Genomic DNA, 14,072 nt, shown 5'->3' with positions numbered 1-14,072 from the left:
GTCAAGGATTTCATTAAAATCTTTTCTCAGTGCATCAGCTGGCACGTCAAAGTGTATGTTAAAATCACCCATAAAGGATGACATCAGTAGACATTGCACACAAAGTTGTTAAAACAGTAAAAAGTTCAGCAATAAAAACACTTGATAGTTTAGTAGGTTTATATAAAACAGCAATTATAATAGGTGAAGGTCCACAGAGTTTGCCAGCTAACAGTTCAAAGGATGGATATGCTGGAAAAGGTATCGGTGATAATTTTAGGTCTTTGCGGTATATTATTGCGAGACCGCCTCCCCTCCCTGAAGAACGGGATTTGGAGATGCAGACAAACTCTGGAGGGAGTGCTTAATTTAGAAGAAAATAATCACCCGGTTGCTGCCAAGTCTCCGTAAGAAATAAACAGTCCATGTTAGTGTCTATGATAAAATCACCAATCAGCAAAGCTTTGTTGGAGATAGATCGAGTATTAAATAATCCAAACTTCAAAGCGTCTATGGACGTATATTCCGGTGATTTTACCAAAGGAATCAGCACGTTATGATTAGCACATCGCTCAAAAATACGTGGACAAGTGCGTCCCTCAGACCAAAGAGAAGGAATAGGCCCGCTGGTACTCCTGCTGAGGCAAAAATGACAACGAGAGCCCCGGTGAATGTACTTTGGTTGTCAGAGAATGCCGCTGTGCAGCAGGGGATCAGCAGGCAATTCATAGTTTGTTCGAAATCAATACAATCCATCTGGTGAATATTTTAGTTTTAAAGATGTTGACTGCATTAGATAGCAAAGTAAACATAATAATCCATGACAACCAATTGAGGTTTATCATACTAGATTACCAGAAATCACCCAAGCAAATTCCAGATTGGAAGCAAAGCAATGTACCCCTTGTGTACCTACTCGGCCCAATTAAAATAACACGTTAGCCAGTAGACCGTCACCACTGGGATTTCCGCAAGTACTCAGCAATTGACAAGGGGCAGTTTCAACCACCTATTCATCAAAGCTAGTTACTTGAGCAGAGAATCAGTGAGAAAGTTTCCCCTTACCTACACAGGTTGCAACAAGCAAAGAACAGTTCTATGAGGGCTCGTGTTAAGGCCGAAGAAGGCAAGGGATGCAAATGAGTGTTATCAGTTTTTAATCCAATGCAAAGGCGAAGGAAGATCCGATGCAAAAGGTAAAAAACAACTAGTAAAAGTACACAAACAGATCACCTGCAAGCAGCAGCAGACAAACGTCACCGTTCACTTCCGGTTCTGGTTTAAAAATTTCTTTATAAATTTATGAACCAAAAGCTGAAGATCGGAAGCATCAGCAGGAAAGAACATACCTGCTCCCTGTAGTCGCACCAAAACTGGATACTGGATGAAGAGCTTTTTAATTGTCACCAGCAAAGTTGTCCATTCCTCTCGTCTCTCGTTCTGAGCTACAACTCTGCAACAATATAGAAAACATCAGGAACAACCTCGTTTACACTGTTAAGGTTCCTTGTAATACATAACATTAGAAACAGATACCAAGCACACAACATACAAAAAAAAAAAAAAAAGCATACAACTACATTCTCCCTACTGACCATATTTTATTGCTTCTCTTGTAAATATTAAACTTGACAACAAATATCTTTGCTTTTAAATGACACATATAGTGTAGATATAAACAATGGTACGATTACATTTAGCTTTGTAATGGAGCAAGGTAATTTCAGGCTTCAGAAACCAAACTTCAAAAGCCTCAGTTGGCATAACACTAAATCCTGAATTTTACCTATAGAAATCTTCATAGAATCTTCCTTCATGGTCCTGGCGGATAGAAGAACGGTTGGTTTCTGGGAATTCATCTAGACAGTTATATAAAAAATATAAAAAATATATTCAGCATCTGTATTTACAGAAATATGTAAGTGTACAACAAAAGTATAGCCCTTAATGACCTACTCATTGCCTCCATTTCCAAAGTTCTTACTTGTGCAAAGTTACTCCTACTTCACAAAGAAAGACTTAGATTTAACTGCACGAGAGTTCACTTGTACATCTTACTTTGTTTTAGTTCATGTGCTTATCAAGATTCTGAGTTCGTTTCTTTTTTAACCAGCTACCAATAAATAGTGACTCTGACGTATAGTTTGATCACATTTACATATCAGATAAAATAAAACATTCGAAAGAAATGAGAAAGAAAAACATTTCTTAATGATTCACAGGTACTAATTTACTACGCTTTGCAAAGTTACTTTCTAAGAAAATAATTCATAATGGTTTTAACAGAAGAGCAGTCTTACTGAATGATATGGTCCAGCTCAAGCCAAAAATCCAAAATGTTAATTCAAACACCTAGATTAGTTTTGTTTCTTCTTTTACCATTTCTGAATGTATATGTGAATTTAAATATACTCAGCATGTTTTACTTTTCATAGATGGAAATAGTAAACATGTAGACATTTCCTACAAGTCAAAAGACTACAGTATAGTTGAAGTACTGATTAAAACATGATCTCTCCAGCACATAACTTTCCCTACATAAAGCTTTAGTATGTATTAAATAATAAGTATACATAAACTCACTTATATGGGTGACCCCATCCATACAGCCATATGTTAAGAGAATACATTTTTGTGGCCTAATATTAGTACAGTTATAAAAAAAAGGAAGATTGCAATGATAATGTAACTGAATAACATCCTAAGGATTTACAGAAATCCTAAATAAACTCTTAATTAAAGAATGTTGAAATGGAAACAAGTCTGAAGACATGATTAAAAACATTCTATTTAGAACAGCATACATGAGAATCCTTTCAGGGATGTAAAATGATTACTCTAAAAATGTATCCAAATAAATAAAGTTAGACTGATCAAGAAGGAGATTTCATGTACCTTCCAACTGCTGAATAAACTTGCCACATTACCATGCAAAAGTGTGAACACTGATCTCACCTAAAGTTTTTGCTTCATAAAAGGTTCTGGAGAAAAGAACAACTGTCACCTCATGGCTGCAGTTTTTTTCCTGTGGGAGAGATATGGGCAAATTCAGAGAAATGACACAACCCTCTTCAAAAGAAGCGCAATGACATGAAAGTGTTCAGCTTCATCCTACCTTCCATTTGGCAAATAGGTCAGAGAGGAAACCATTCACAGCTTTTTCAAAGTACAGATCACCTGTAAAAGATTTTATTCACCGTGGACTCAGAACTGTAGAACAGACACATTGGTAACAAATTTTGTTTCATTAAACAAAAAAAAAAAAAAAAAAAAAAAATCATATTTTTCTTATAGGTGCTTGTTAGGTAGGCCACCACTTAACTGTACAAAAATGTTAACTGCAAAAGGCAGTGCTATGTCTCACTGAAAGTTAATTATTTGTAAAATTCTGTAGAATATGAAAGGCCAAAAAGAACAAATGCACTGACAGATATCACCACCTAAAAACTGTTGATACAAAGAAAAATGTCAAAATCACATACAGATTCATTTGCCTTTACAGTAGTTTCCTGATCAACTAAATCTTTTGTGTGCACTAAAAATGCTATCAATTACTAAAAGATAATACAAATTCTAACTTGTTGATTTATATACTCTTGAATTAACAGTGTCAAATGAGAAATTATTATTATATATATATATATATATATATATATATATATATATATATATATATACAGTAATCCCTCCTCCATCGCGGGGGTTGCGTTCCAGAGCCACCCGCGAAATAGGAAAATCCGCGAAGTAGAAACCATATGTTTATATGGTTATTTTTAGAATGTCATGCTTGGGTCACAGATTTGCGCAGAAACACAGGAGGTTGTAGAGAGACAGGAACGTTATTCAAACACTGCAAACAAACATTTGTCTCTTTTTCAAAAGTTTAAACTGTGCTCCATGACAAGACAGAGATGACAGTTCTGTCTCACAATTAAAAGAATGCAAACATATCTTCCTTTTCAAAGGAGTGCAAAGCAAGCAGTCAAAAAAAAAATCAATACGGCTTTTTGGCTTTTAAGTATGCGAAGCACCGCCGGTACAAAGCTGGTTGAAGGCGGCAGCTCACACCCCCTCTGTCAGGAGCAGGAAGAGAGAGAGAGAGATAGCGAGAGACAGATAAAAAAAATCAATACGTGCCCTTTGAGCTTTTAAGTATGCGAAGCTCCGTGCAGCCTGTCCTTCAGGAAGCAGCTGCACACAGCCCCCCTGCTCACACCCCCCCTACGTCAGCGCAAGAGAGAGAGAGAGAGAGAAAGTAAGCTGGATAGCTTCTCAGCCATCTGCCAATAGCGTCCCTTGTATGAAATCAACTGGGCAAACCAACTGAGGAAGCATGTACCAGAAATTAAAAGACCTATTGTCCGCAGAAACCCGCGAAGCAGCGAAAAATCCGCGATATATATTTAAATATGCTTACATATAAAATCCGCGATGGAGTGAAGCCGCGAAAGGCGAAGCGCGATATAGCGAGGGATCACTGTATGTATATATATATATATATATATATATATATATATATATATATACACACACACACACACACATACACGTATATATTAGGCCTGGGAAAGTTACATTTATTTTTACGATTAAAAAATATTGTCGCATCCAGGGCCGGCAACAAAGCAAAAAGGCAGTGCTTTGGTCAGGGCAGCATTTTCATGTGTCTTTACGAAACAATAATACTGTAATGATCAGGCAGGCTGGAGATGCAGATGGCCATGTGGCTGGACAGCTTCCAAACACTGTGCGTTCAGAAGGTGCAGCCCATTATACAAAAGAAACAAATGAGTGAGAAGAGGAAGCCCTGAGAAAAAGGGTGGAAGGAGTATGAGACATGGGTATGAGCGTGGAAGGGGCTGGAATGGACGCGCTTTTGCTTGCCGTTTGTGGCCGAGCGCAAGAGTCACACGGGGTGGCTGCAGTATAGGTGATGATGAGAAGGAGCTGTGGGTGTGGGCAAACAGCACGGAATGAACGAGCGAGTAGAGGGATGCGAGACTGAAACAGCGGCGTGTTTCTGGGCTGTAACACCGAAGAACAAGACAGTACAGAGGAGTTAGAGGAGTCCGAGTGTGATTACAGACGATCACAGAGCTTCTTTAATGCCAGCTTCTCCAAGTAGCCACCCATCCTCCTCAAACAGGTTTAGACCACCTGAGGAGTGTCGCTCTCTCTCTCTCTCAGGTCATGGCCCAGGGGTACTACAATGTTATTTCCATGGTGCACCAGTTGAAAAACATTTGTGTAGAGTATAATTTTCAAGTTGTTGATGGTGATGAACAATTGAGGATAGTATATACAGACTTTTAATACAAATTTTAATGTATGCCCATTTAAGAGATTCGTATTATTTCAATTAAATCAGTCTTCAGCAGTGCATTCAAAGGTCAAAGATGTTTCACCTGTTTAACCTTTACTTTGACACGTCTGTGTCTCATATGCTATACCAATTTGATAATTAATACATTGGCCTTGTTTTCTTTTTACCTTCTTTTCAACTTGCCTTTTAGGAAGGCATTCAAATTCAGGTTATACTTGCTGGAGTAGTGTTTTGTTTTAAGTTCAGGTTCAAGATCATTGTTTAAGATTAAACTATGCCATTTTTAAATTTCTTTGTGTTGATTCTACATTAAATTTGTGACTCACTGTGTATTTACTTCATGACTTACGTAGTAATTTTATAATTGCACGTTTTAATGTTAGATGTGATTAATCGTGATTGATTAGTTAAACTTTTTAATCGATTCCCAGCCCTTTATATTTAAATATTCCTGCTGTCATGAGAAGCATGAAACTCAAGCAAAGGCAAATGGGTGCAAAAGAAAATGTTTTATGTTTATAATTAAAGGAGGAGTCTTACCATAAATATCAAAGTCCCACATCTCACAGCTCATCTGAATAAAGATATAAACCATGGCAGATGTGGAGCGGAACACCACCTGGGAGAACATATGTGAAGTTACAGTGAACATTTCTGATTGTGGCATTTTTAATGACAAAATTAAAGTAGAATTGTGTCTTGAAAATGCTAAATTTCACTTCCCTTGAAATATATGTACCATGTAAGAGTGACAGAAATAGATACAAGAGCAAACATGGCTGCCAATTTAAGTGTAACACAAAGGGCCTTTGAAAAGGAGTGCTTACCCTGGTGTCTTCACTGATGTATCCACAAGTCACCTTCTCACCTCGAACCCATAGCTCACTGGCTTGTGCTCTGAACAGAAAATAATAATAATAACATGATTCAGCTTTAATACTGGGACATTTAAGGAACACTTAAAAAGTCGTATCACTTGCAATTCAAGTCTGAAGAACATGAATGGGATAATTTTCAGAAATTAAACCTTAAAAAATGATTTCCTGTATGAAGAACTGGACCAGCAGGTAGTGACAGAATGCCTGTCTGTCAGAAAAAAGCCACTGGATGGCACTCAAGATTGACTAGGGAAACGTAGAGTCTCTGAATTACTGTATATTCAGAAGAGAACATTGGCAAGTTTACTTGACAAAGACAGCATACTCTGTAAATGGTCAACCACTGCCATATACAGAAATCAGACAAAGTCAGGGGAACTGTTCTAAGATAGCATGAACACATAAAACAATCTTAGACTCTTGAAGTGAACTTCAAAGTGGAGTTTTAATGGCAGTCATCTGTCAATGCAGTTCAGAAATCAGAAGATGGAGGGGGAGAGCGAGAGAGAGAGAGAGTGTGTTTTCATTGGTGATCTGAGGTACATGTAAATAAGCAAAAGGCACTGTAATTTATCTGAACCCAGCGAGGAGGCAAGTACCATTTTAACTTTTGCTGTTTTGGTATAAAACAGACAGGTATATACCTCATGAAGCTTTAAATGTCGCCTGTGGTAACTATATTTAATTGCATGGCAACACAGTGTAATGCTGCTGCCTCACAGTAAGGACATCAGGTTTCCTCCCACAGTGCAAAAACATGCAGGTTAGGTGGAATGGCAAAACCAAATTAGCCCTAGTGTGAATTTGGTATGTGTATGTGTGACAGTGTGTTCCCCTGAGATGGGCTGGCACCTTGTCCACGGGATTGTTCCTGCCTTGCATTTTCTGGCATAGGCTCTGGCATACCCACATACCTGGTATGGATTAAGGAGGCTTGGAAAATGGTATGACATGGTACATTTTACTGCAAAAATTGCTAAGGATTTCTAGAGGATGCTATCTACTTTAAAGATACTTTAAAGATGGTGCATGCGTGTCATGCACCCTGTTTCTAATGCTCAACCGTAGCTGCAGAGTTCACAGTTGGTGCAATGACATAGGTTTGCATAAAAGTCACAGATTAATGTGTTGTCAATTTGCAAATGATTTAATCAAACTCAATTAGAATAATGTATAATATAAATGTACTGTATATATTGTACTTCAAAGGAATAGTTTGAGATGACAAGATCCTGGGTTTTCCCATCTAACTTATTTATTTCAAATGCCTTATAAGTTGCAAAGATGTGGTAGCTTTAGTTTGGAATATTATAAATCCAAAATGTACCAAGAAAATGCACCCTTTAGCAAAGACTGGGCAACACAAATTTACCTAGCTTTACTTTGCGTTGTGAAGTACCTCAAGCTGGCACTCAACAGGAACTGTTTTCTAAAGTATGGGATACTGACTAATTAATGATTGAGATATAAATCATCATCATCATTATATAACTTTGACAGCAATTTTTTAAGCAAAATCAGAGATGTTTACCTGGCAGTTACCACTGACCTTGACAAAGTATTTTATCTAAATACAAGCAAATAATAATCTAATAAATGCGTAAATATCCACAGTTTGTATGAGTGAAAGGAATGGGCTCAACTTTGATATTATTGAATATTAATGATATATGAATCCTCTCTCCTAGTTTCCCTTTTAAATATGACACCTCTTAATGCTCATGGTCACTTGTAAGTCTGTCTGTGTGCGCTCTAAATTTTTAAAGTGCCATCATCAGGTCACGTGCTATACTCTAGAGGAGGCATCAGTGTACAGCACTATTGTCTTACAATGGCAAGAATAAGTAACAGCAAAGGAGAGCTTTAAAAAATTGTCCAAGTTTGTATCCAGAGGTGAGATTCCAGGCTTTTATTGCTGCTTTTCTCATGGGATGGTAATTTTATTTCTCAATGAAGCTTTGCTTTGAGTTCATGGCTAAGATGTGGGGATGTGTGTCATGTACTTTCATGTCAATTAGTGCAACTGAGTCAATGGTTTACTATTGTTTCTCAAGCTTTGTATTATTTATTTATTTTTATTTTTTTTAAACTTTGCACAGTGTGGCGCAGGATTTTTAACTGAATGTTAATCTTACAAAAATCACATTACCCCAACTTGCTATTGCCAACTCAATTCAAAATATCAAATTACACCTACATTTAATTCCTGTAAAACCTTTTGAGAAGTGTGATAATGTTTCAGTTTAAACAAGGAAAGGAATCCCTAATGAACAAGCAGCTGTACTTGACATGAGACTGAGGAAGAAATATATTCAAGTGAAAAAGTAAGTACACGCCATGAAATGTTTTGTGGACATATCAAGATGTTATCTTCCCTTAAACAGTATCTTTAAATGAAGGTAATGCAATTAAAAAGAAAAAAAAAATTTGACTTTGCAACAATTAAAAAAAAAAATTAACAGGTATACCATTTACATCTGTGGATAAAGTACATACTGTACACCCTTTGTTCTAACAGACACCCCCCAAAGAGATGTCTCCTAAAACTGCGAAGCATTCTCTAACATCAACTGTCACAATGTTTTTCCCCACTTATCCATGCAGAATTTATTCAGCTGTGTGACACTTGAGGGATGCCTCCCTTGTCCAGACCATTTCAAATCCCCCAACTGCATCTCGATGGGATTCAGATCTGGGCTTTGACTTGGCCATTCTGGAACCCTTGATTTCTTTCTTTTCAGGTTCCTTTTTCACATGACTGTATGTTTAATGGAGTTGACTGGCGTTATAGAAAGCAAGTGACTACTATTGTTTTTCTTTGCTACACTGACAGGTAATCTCAATTGTTTAGTTAAGATACATTTCACTTTTCATCAAGCATTTGTATTTTTAAAATCATACAGTCTTACTTCTTTTTTGTAAGCTATGCAATGCAAGTTTAGGGATGCTAATATTTTTTGTCACATGGATATTCCTTCAATATAAATCTGAACAATTAGTAACACTGAAAGTGACAAGGTTTTCTAAAAGACAATAGCTAAGTTTCCGTCCAGTTTTTTGCGACGTTTTGTTATCGACAAACAGAATATACGTAAAAAAAATGTGCAAAATTTGCTGTCTCCAGCCTGTTTCCATCAAACTGGCTTTTTATCGATAAAATGGTGTGCGTGATGACGTCATCCCCCCCCCCAAAACGAACTGTCGCATAACTTTTGTTGTATCGCGAAAAAAATCTGCCCTTGAGCCGTTTCCATACATAATTTTGTGTATGTCGCAAATTATCTACCTTTTGTTTTCCACGTTACACCCCCTCCACTTAACAAAGAAACAAAGAAATGGAGAGATTATTCAGACAGTTTTTTTGAAATTTGCCAGCTTACTGTTATTTCAGTTTCACAAATAATTGGAATTGTACATAATATCCGAAGACGACAGCAGAATGAAGCAGTTGCTTGTCTGATAGCCCTAGAGCTCGAAGAAAGTACCCCAGTGCGACGAAACCCACGGGCATGGGAGAGACGACGGAATAAGACCTTCTGGGAGGAGGTGGTGGAGAGACACTTCACAGAAAATCTCTGGCTGCAACATTTTATAATGACACGGCCGACGTTTGAGATGTTGTGTGGATTCATCAGTCCTGATGTTGCGCCCATCACAGGTTGCCACCGACCACCGGTTCCAACCCAAAAGCGGATTGCCATCGCCCTTTACAAGCTGGCAACCTGCGCCGAGTATAGAGTAGTTAGAGAAACTTTCGGGGTTAGTAAAACTACCGTCCATCGATGTGTATATGCTGTGTGCACCGCTATTAAAGAAAAATTAATGCGGCGTTATATCAGACTTCCGACTGTAGCGGAGGCCAATGAAATTGCATACCGCAATTCCTTTGCGCATCTTGTGCCACAGATTTACGGTGCGCTGGATGGCACGCATGTGCCTATTCTTCCCCCGACGGAAGGCTACCGCGATTACATTAATCGCAAAGGGTGGCCATCTATTGTTCTCCAGGCCCTTGTTGATGACAGGTGCATGATACGAGACATTTGCGTTGGCACTGCTGGAAGTGCCCATGATGCAGCTGTGTTTGCAGCATCGGATCTGTACAGGTGAGCCTACCTTTCAACATCCCTTCTCAGTGCGATAACAACTGAATTAACCTGCTTCCCTTAAGGTTTTTAATTAAAACTGAAATTTGAATTAATACAAAATAACGACGTTTAATCAAAAAAAAACTCTCTTCATCAGACCATGAGAACCGCTCCGCCATTCTCGTTTTGATTGCACGTGATGAAAATGTGACACATTTATTTGCGCTAAAGCCCTTTTTTCCGACAAAAAGTGTTTCCAATGTAGTTTTTGCGACATCTGAAGTATCGATATGGAATTTATGTGTTAAAGTTAAACGGAAAAACATTATGTCGACATGTACAACATTTTATCGATAATTAGCATTTCCATCAGCTATATCGGTAAAAAAATTTGAAGCGCTAAATATTTTTTCGCAAAAACTCCTTGGATGGAAACCTGGCTAATGTTGATAAGAATTTTCTTTCTCCCACAAATTCCGAGAAAACTATCACCGAAGGCACAACATGTTCGACACGATTTTATATTAAGATGTATAAAATGTACACACAGGAGAGGTAAGCACCTTGACCAGGATAAGTGGTAGAATTTTAACTTGAGATATTGTACTCCAACAAACATCATAAAAAACAGAATTTATGGTAAGATAATGATGAATGCAAATCAATCATTACAACTACAATTCAATCAATATGAATTACCTAATGCCAGCAAACTCAACCTTCTGAGTAACATAGGCACATGTGCTGACCTGCAAATAAAGATATGAAAGAGAAAAAAAATATACAGCACTGAAAATAAAAATATTCAAACACTTCATACTTCGTGTTGTGGAAAATACTTTAAAACATACAGTTAATGAAGATTACTCTGATACTACATAAATATTCAAAGTATGTAGTGCAATTCCAAAACGGTTTAACTAATGCATATTTATTTAATATGAACTTAAATACATTATTCTTGGTTATGAAAGTAAGTGTACATTTTGATTCAAGAAGCTATGACGCACACTTTAGCAGCTTTGACAGCAAACAAATGTAACCAAATATTTTTGCATGGCTACTCTCCCATAAATGGCACAGCTATTTAGATTGCATTAGACTGTTGAGGTGTGAATGGGGAGGTCAGCTACACATAGAAAGGTATGGGAATCTGCAGATAAGATGCAGGAGTTGTTTTAAACATGTGTGTGACTTTTCTTGTTGTTGTGTGGAGTGATGTTGAGGGTCTTTCACATTTACATTGAGTCACCAGGGTCTATGTGAAGACCACTTGTTTTACGTTAAACAAAATTACAAAACATTTTTTACCATTTACAGCTGTTTAGACAGACCATTCCATATGTATAACTGTCTTTCATTAAGTCCCTTTAAATCATGCCAAGGTGCAATATATTTAACCAATCTGAATGGGCACAACAAAAATGGTTGGGCTTCATACTTTCATGTAATATTGGATCTCATAAACTGTGTTCTGGAGGTTGACTCTCTTACACACATTTATACTTGCCATGTTGATTAAACCAATAAAGCTTGTGGTTCACTTTATAACAAGTAGGGGTTCACAAACTTTGAAGCAGCACCCTTTTCTACTGTATCTATAAAGAATATTGCATGATTTTGTGTCTTGATGTATTATGTTGTTCAATTTCAGATGTTCACTTTCTTTATGAGGATACTACATAATGAAAAATTGAATTTGTGCATATCTAAACTTAACACCCATCCCTACCCTAGTTGTATTCAATTTATTTTCACAAATCATAAAAGCAGCAGTATTATGTCCTGTGCCATATGCAAAAACGAATTAATAAAAGTACTGACTGATTACATGTGTTTCTAAATCAGTCATCGTCTTACAACCGTTGCCTACAGGATATGAATTTGCTTCCTAGTGAGTTTACTAGGTTTCTTTTCACATCACACAGAATTTCTTTTTATAGAGCTTCCTTTCACACTCACCCCACCCCAACTCTCACCAGGCTTCTTTTCAGCCGCCACATATCCCCCCTGCCAATGTACTGGTCTTTGAATGTTAGTTCCACAAGATCAAGAGTTACATCCTAAGAAAGAAACAAACAACAAATGTATAATTTAGAGTCAAATTACAATAAAAATGTTTAAATAACTGGAGACGGACAATGAACTAAATGTCTTATTTGACAAACCCATATTCCTATTTAGTAAAAAAGGTTGTTTTTTATTTCTTCTTTCTTTTATTATACAGTATTATACAGTAAGTATCGGAAGGCTAAACACTTTTAAAAAGTCTTTGGGTGTCACTCACCTTTGGGTCAACAATATTGACATAAACATCTTGATATGCTCTCAGTTTGAACACCTGAGCCACTGTCTGATCCACACTTATTGTTTCTAAAAGCAGAGAGGTTCCAGTTAGCAAGCAGCTGCCAAAAGGGGGCAAAAGCAAATCAGAAAGTAAACAAAAGGAGACTTATACCCTTCTGGAGGTCTTCTTTAAGGGACTTGACCTGCAGCAGTAGAGGGCTAAAAACATGAAGACCACATTTAGAAAAATCATCCAAGGCAGAGAGTAGCCACCTAAATCTAAGACAACCACGTAAAGCACTATCAGCTTCATACACCACAGTAGTTCATGTAAGACAGTTAAATAGCTAATCAAAGATAGTGTCATAAAACATTTGGTTATTCACTCAAGTAACACCATGTACATATTAACATTGCACATATATCAGGAAGACACTCTCCAGGCATCAATGTCAAGCATAGTAAAATATGGAGAGAAAAAAAAAAAAAAAAAAAAGCAGTTCTTGGCAGACATCGGGCAGCTTGAATGTTAGGCAATGCAGTGATTTCTTACTTTAATCCACTGAATGAATCCATCTTTCTCAATTACTTAACAAGACCAGAATAAAGACATCATTATAAAATTAACAGTTTTTCAAAGAGATGAAATCCTCATCCCGTTTTCATACCAATAGGGATGATTACATAGTCCTGCATCTATGGATATGACAACGATCACCGCTCCTTGGCCCCAACTGTCTTCTCTGACAAATACCACCCCAGAAGAATGGTGTTTTCCAAGAAATACTTTTGTTGTACTGAAATTTCTTTTTTTTCCTTTGTGTGTGCCAAAGCCAAGTGTGAGCTCTTTAGAAAAATGCAAAAGGGTAAGGATATGCATGTCAATCAAAAAGAATGGAGAAAATTAAGATGTGCAGGATTTCTTCATCTTCAGCCCATCTTCAGGTTCTTTTGGGTTAATTCGATTTTGTTTTCTTTTTATAAATACATAAACAATAAGCTATAACAAGGCTTTATCCAGAATTTCTAATCAAACAAATGTTTTTATCCAGAGAATATGACCTTCCCCCCTTGATTTTGCATCATTGTGAACAATTTATATTTTCAATAAGACATACTCATCTGGATGCAAGTGACTACCAGGAATGTACAATACTTTATTGACCTGCAAGTCTAAAAACCCAATGGACAATCTGCTGTTTTAAATCTTCATGGCACAAAAGGTGTCTGCAAGTGGTAACATTTTTAATTCCAGGAGTTAAACCCTCCTGTCTCACATGCTAGTGCTGCCTTATTGAAGTGGCTAACGTTTCTTAATCGATAACTGACTGAAAGTCAAGACCTAAATTGAGGTAAGGCTAGTCTGAGACAGGAGTTGGATGCATGTTGTGTTATATTGTAAGGGGACATACAATAATTGATTTATTAAAAATGCATTAAAGGAAATAGGAAATGATGCATGTCGAAATGTTATTTGAAGCCAGTAACAGCATAAATATCAAAAGGTCTTTTTCAATT

The 14,072-nt window shown here is 37.1% G+C and overlaps 1 protein-coding gene across 7 annotated transcripts in view; it reads right to left on the bottom strand.

Annotated features, from left to right (window-relative positions):
• The window catches only part of depdc5 (DEP domain containing 5, GATOR1 subcomplex subunit), a 93,795-nt gene that overhangs the window by 65,354 nt on the left and 14,369 nt on the right, over nt 1-14,072 (bottom strand). For all 7 annotated transcript variants that reach the window (XR_007933910.1, XM_051921246.1, XM_051921245.1 and 4 more), the window contains exons 5-14: nt 12,727-12,773; nt 12,556-12,641; nt 12,248-12,331; nt 10,968-11,017; nt 6,130-6,199; nt 5,843-5,921; nt 3,095-3,156; nt 2,935-3,004; nt 1,766-1,838; nt 1,329-1,432 (exon numbers count right to left, since the gene is read on the bottom strand). Coding sequence is in view for 6 of the 7 variants with exons in the window: in XM_051921246.1 (XP_051777206.1) it covers nt 1,329-1,432; nt 1,766-1,838; nt 2,935-3,004; nt 3,095-3,156; nt 5,843-5,921; nt 6,130-6,199; nt 10,968-11,017; nt 12,248-12,331; nt 12,556-12,641; nt 12,727-12,773 (725 nt within the window). In the remaining variant the exon portion in view is untranslated. The remainder of the gene's footprint in view (nt 1-1,328; nt 1,433-1,765; nt 1,839-2,934; nt 3,005-3,094; nt 3,157-5,842; nt 5,922-6,129; nt 6,200-10,967; nt 11,018-12,247; nt 12,332-12,555; nt 12,642-12,726; nt 12,774-14,072) is intronic.

Source organism: Erpetoichthys calabaricus, chromosome 18 (genome assembly GCF_900747795.2).
Source record: "Erpetoichthys calabaricus chromosome 18, fErpCal1.3, whole genome shotgun sequence".
Classification (NCBI taxonomy): domain Eukaryota; kingdom Metazoa; phylum Chordata; class Cladistia; order Polypteriformes; family Polypteridae; genus Erpetoichthys; species Erpetoichthys calabaricus.
The sequence above is the reverse complement of the archived record's forward strand: the minus strand, read 5'-3'. Positions and strand labels throughout refer to the sequence as shown.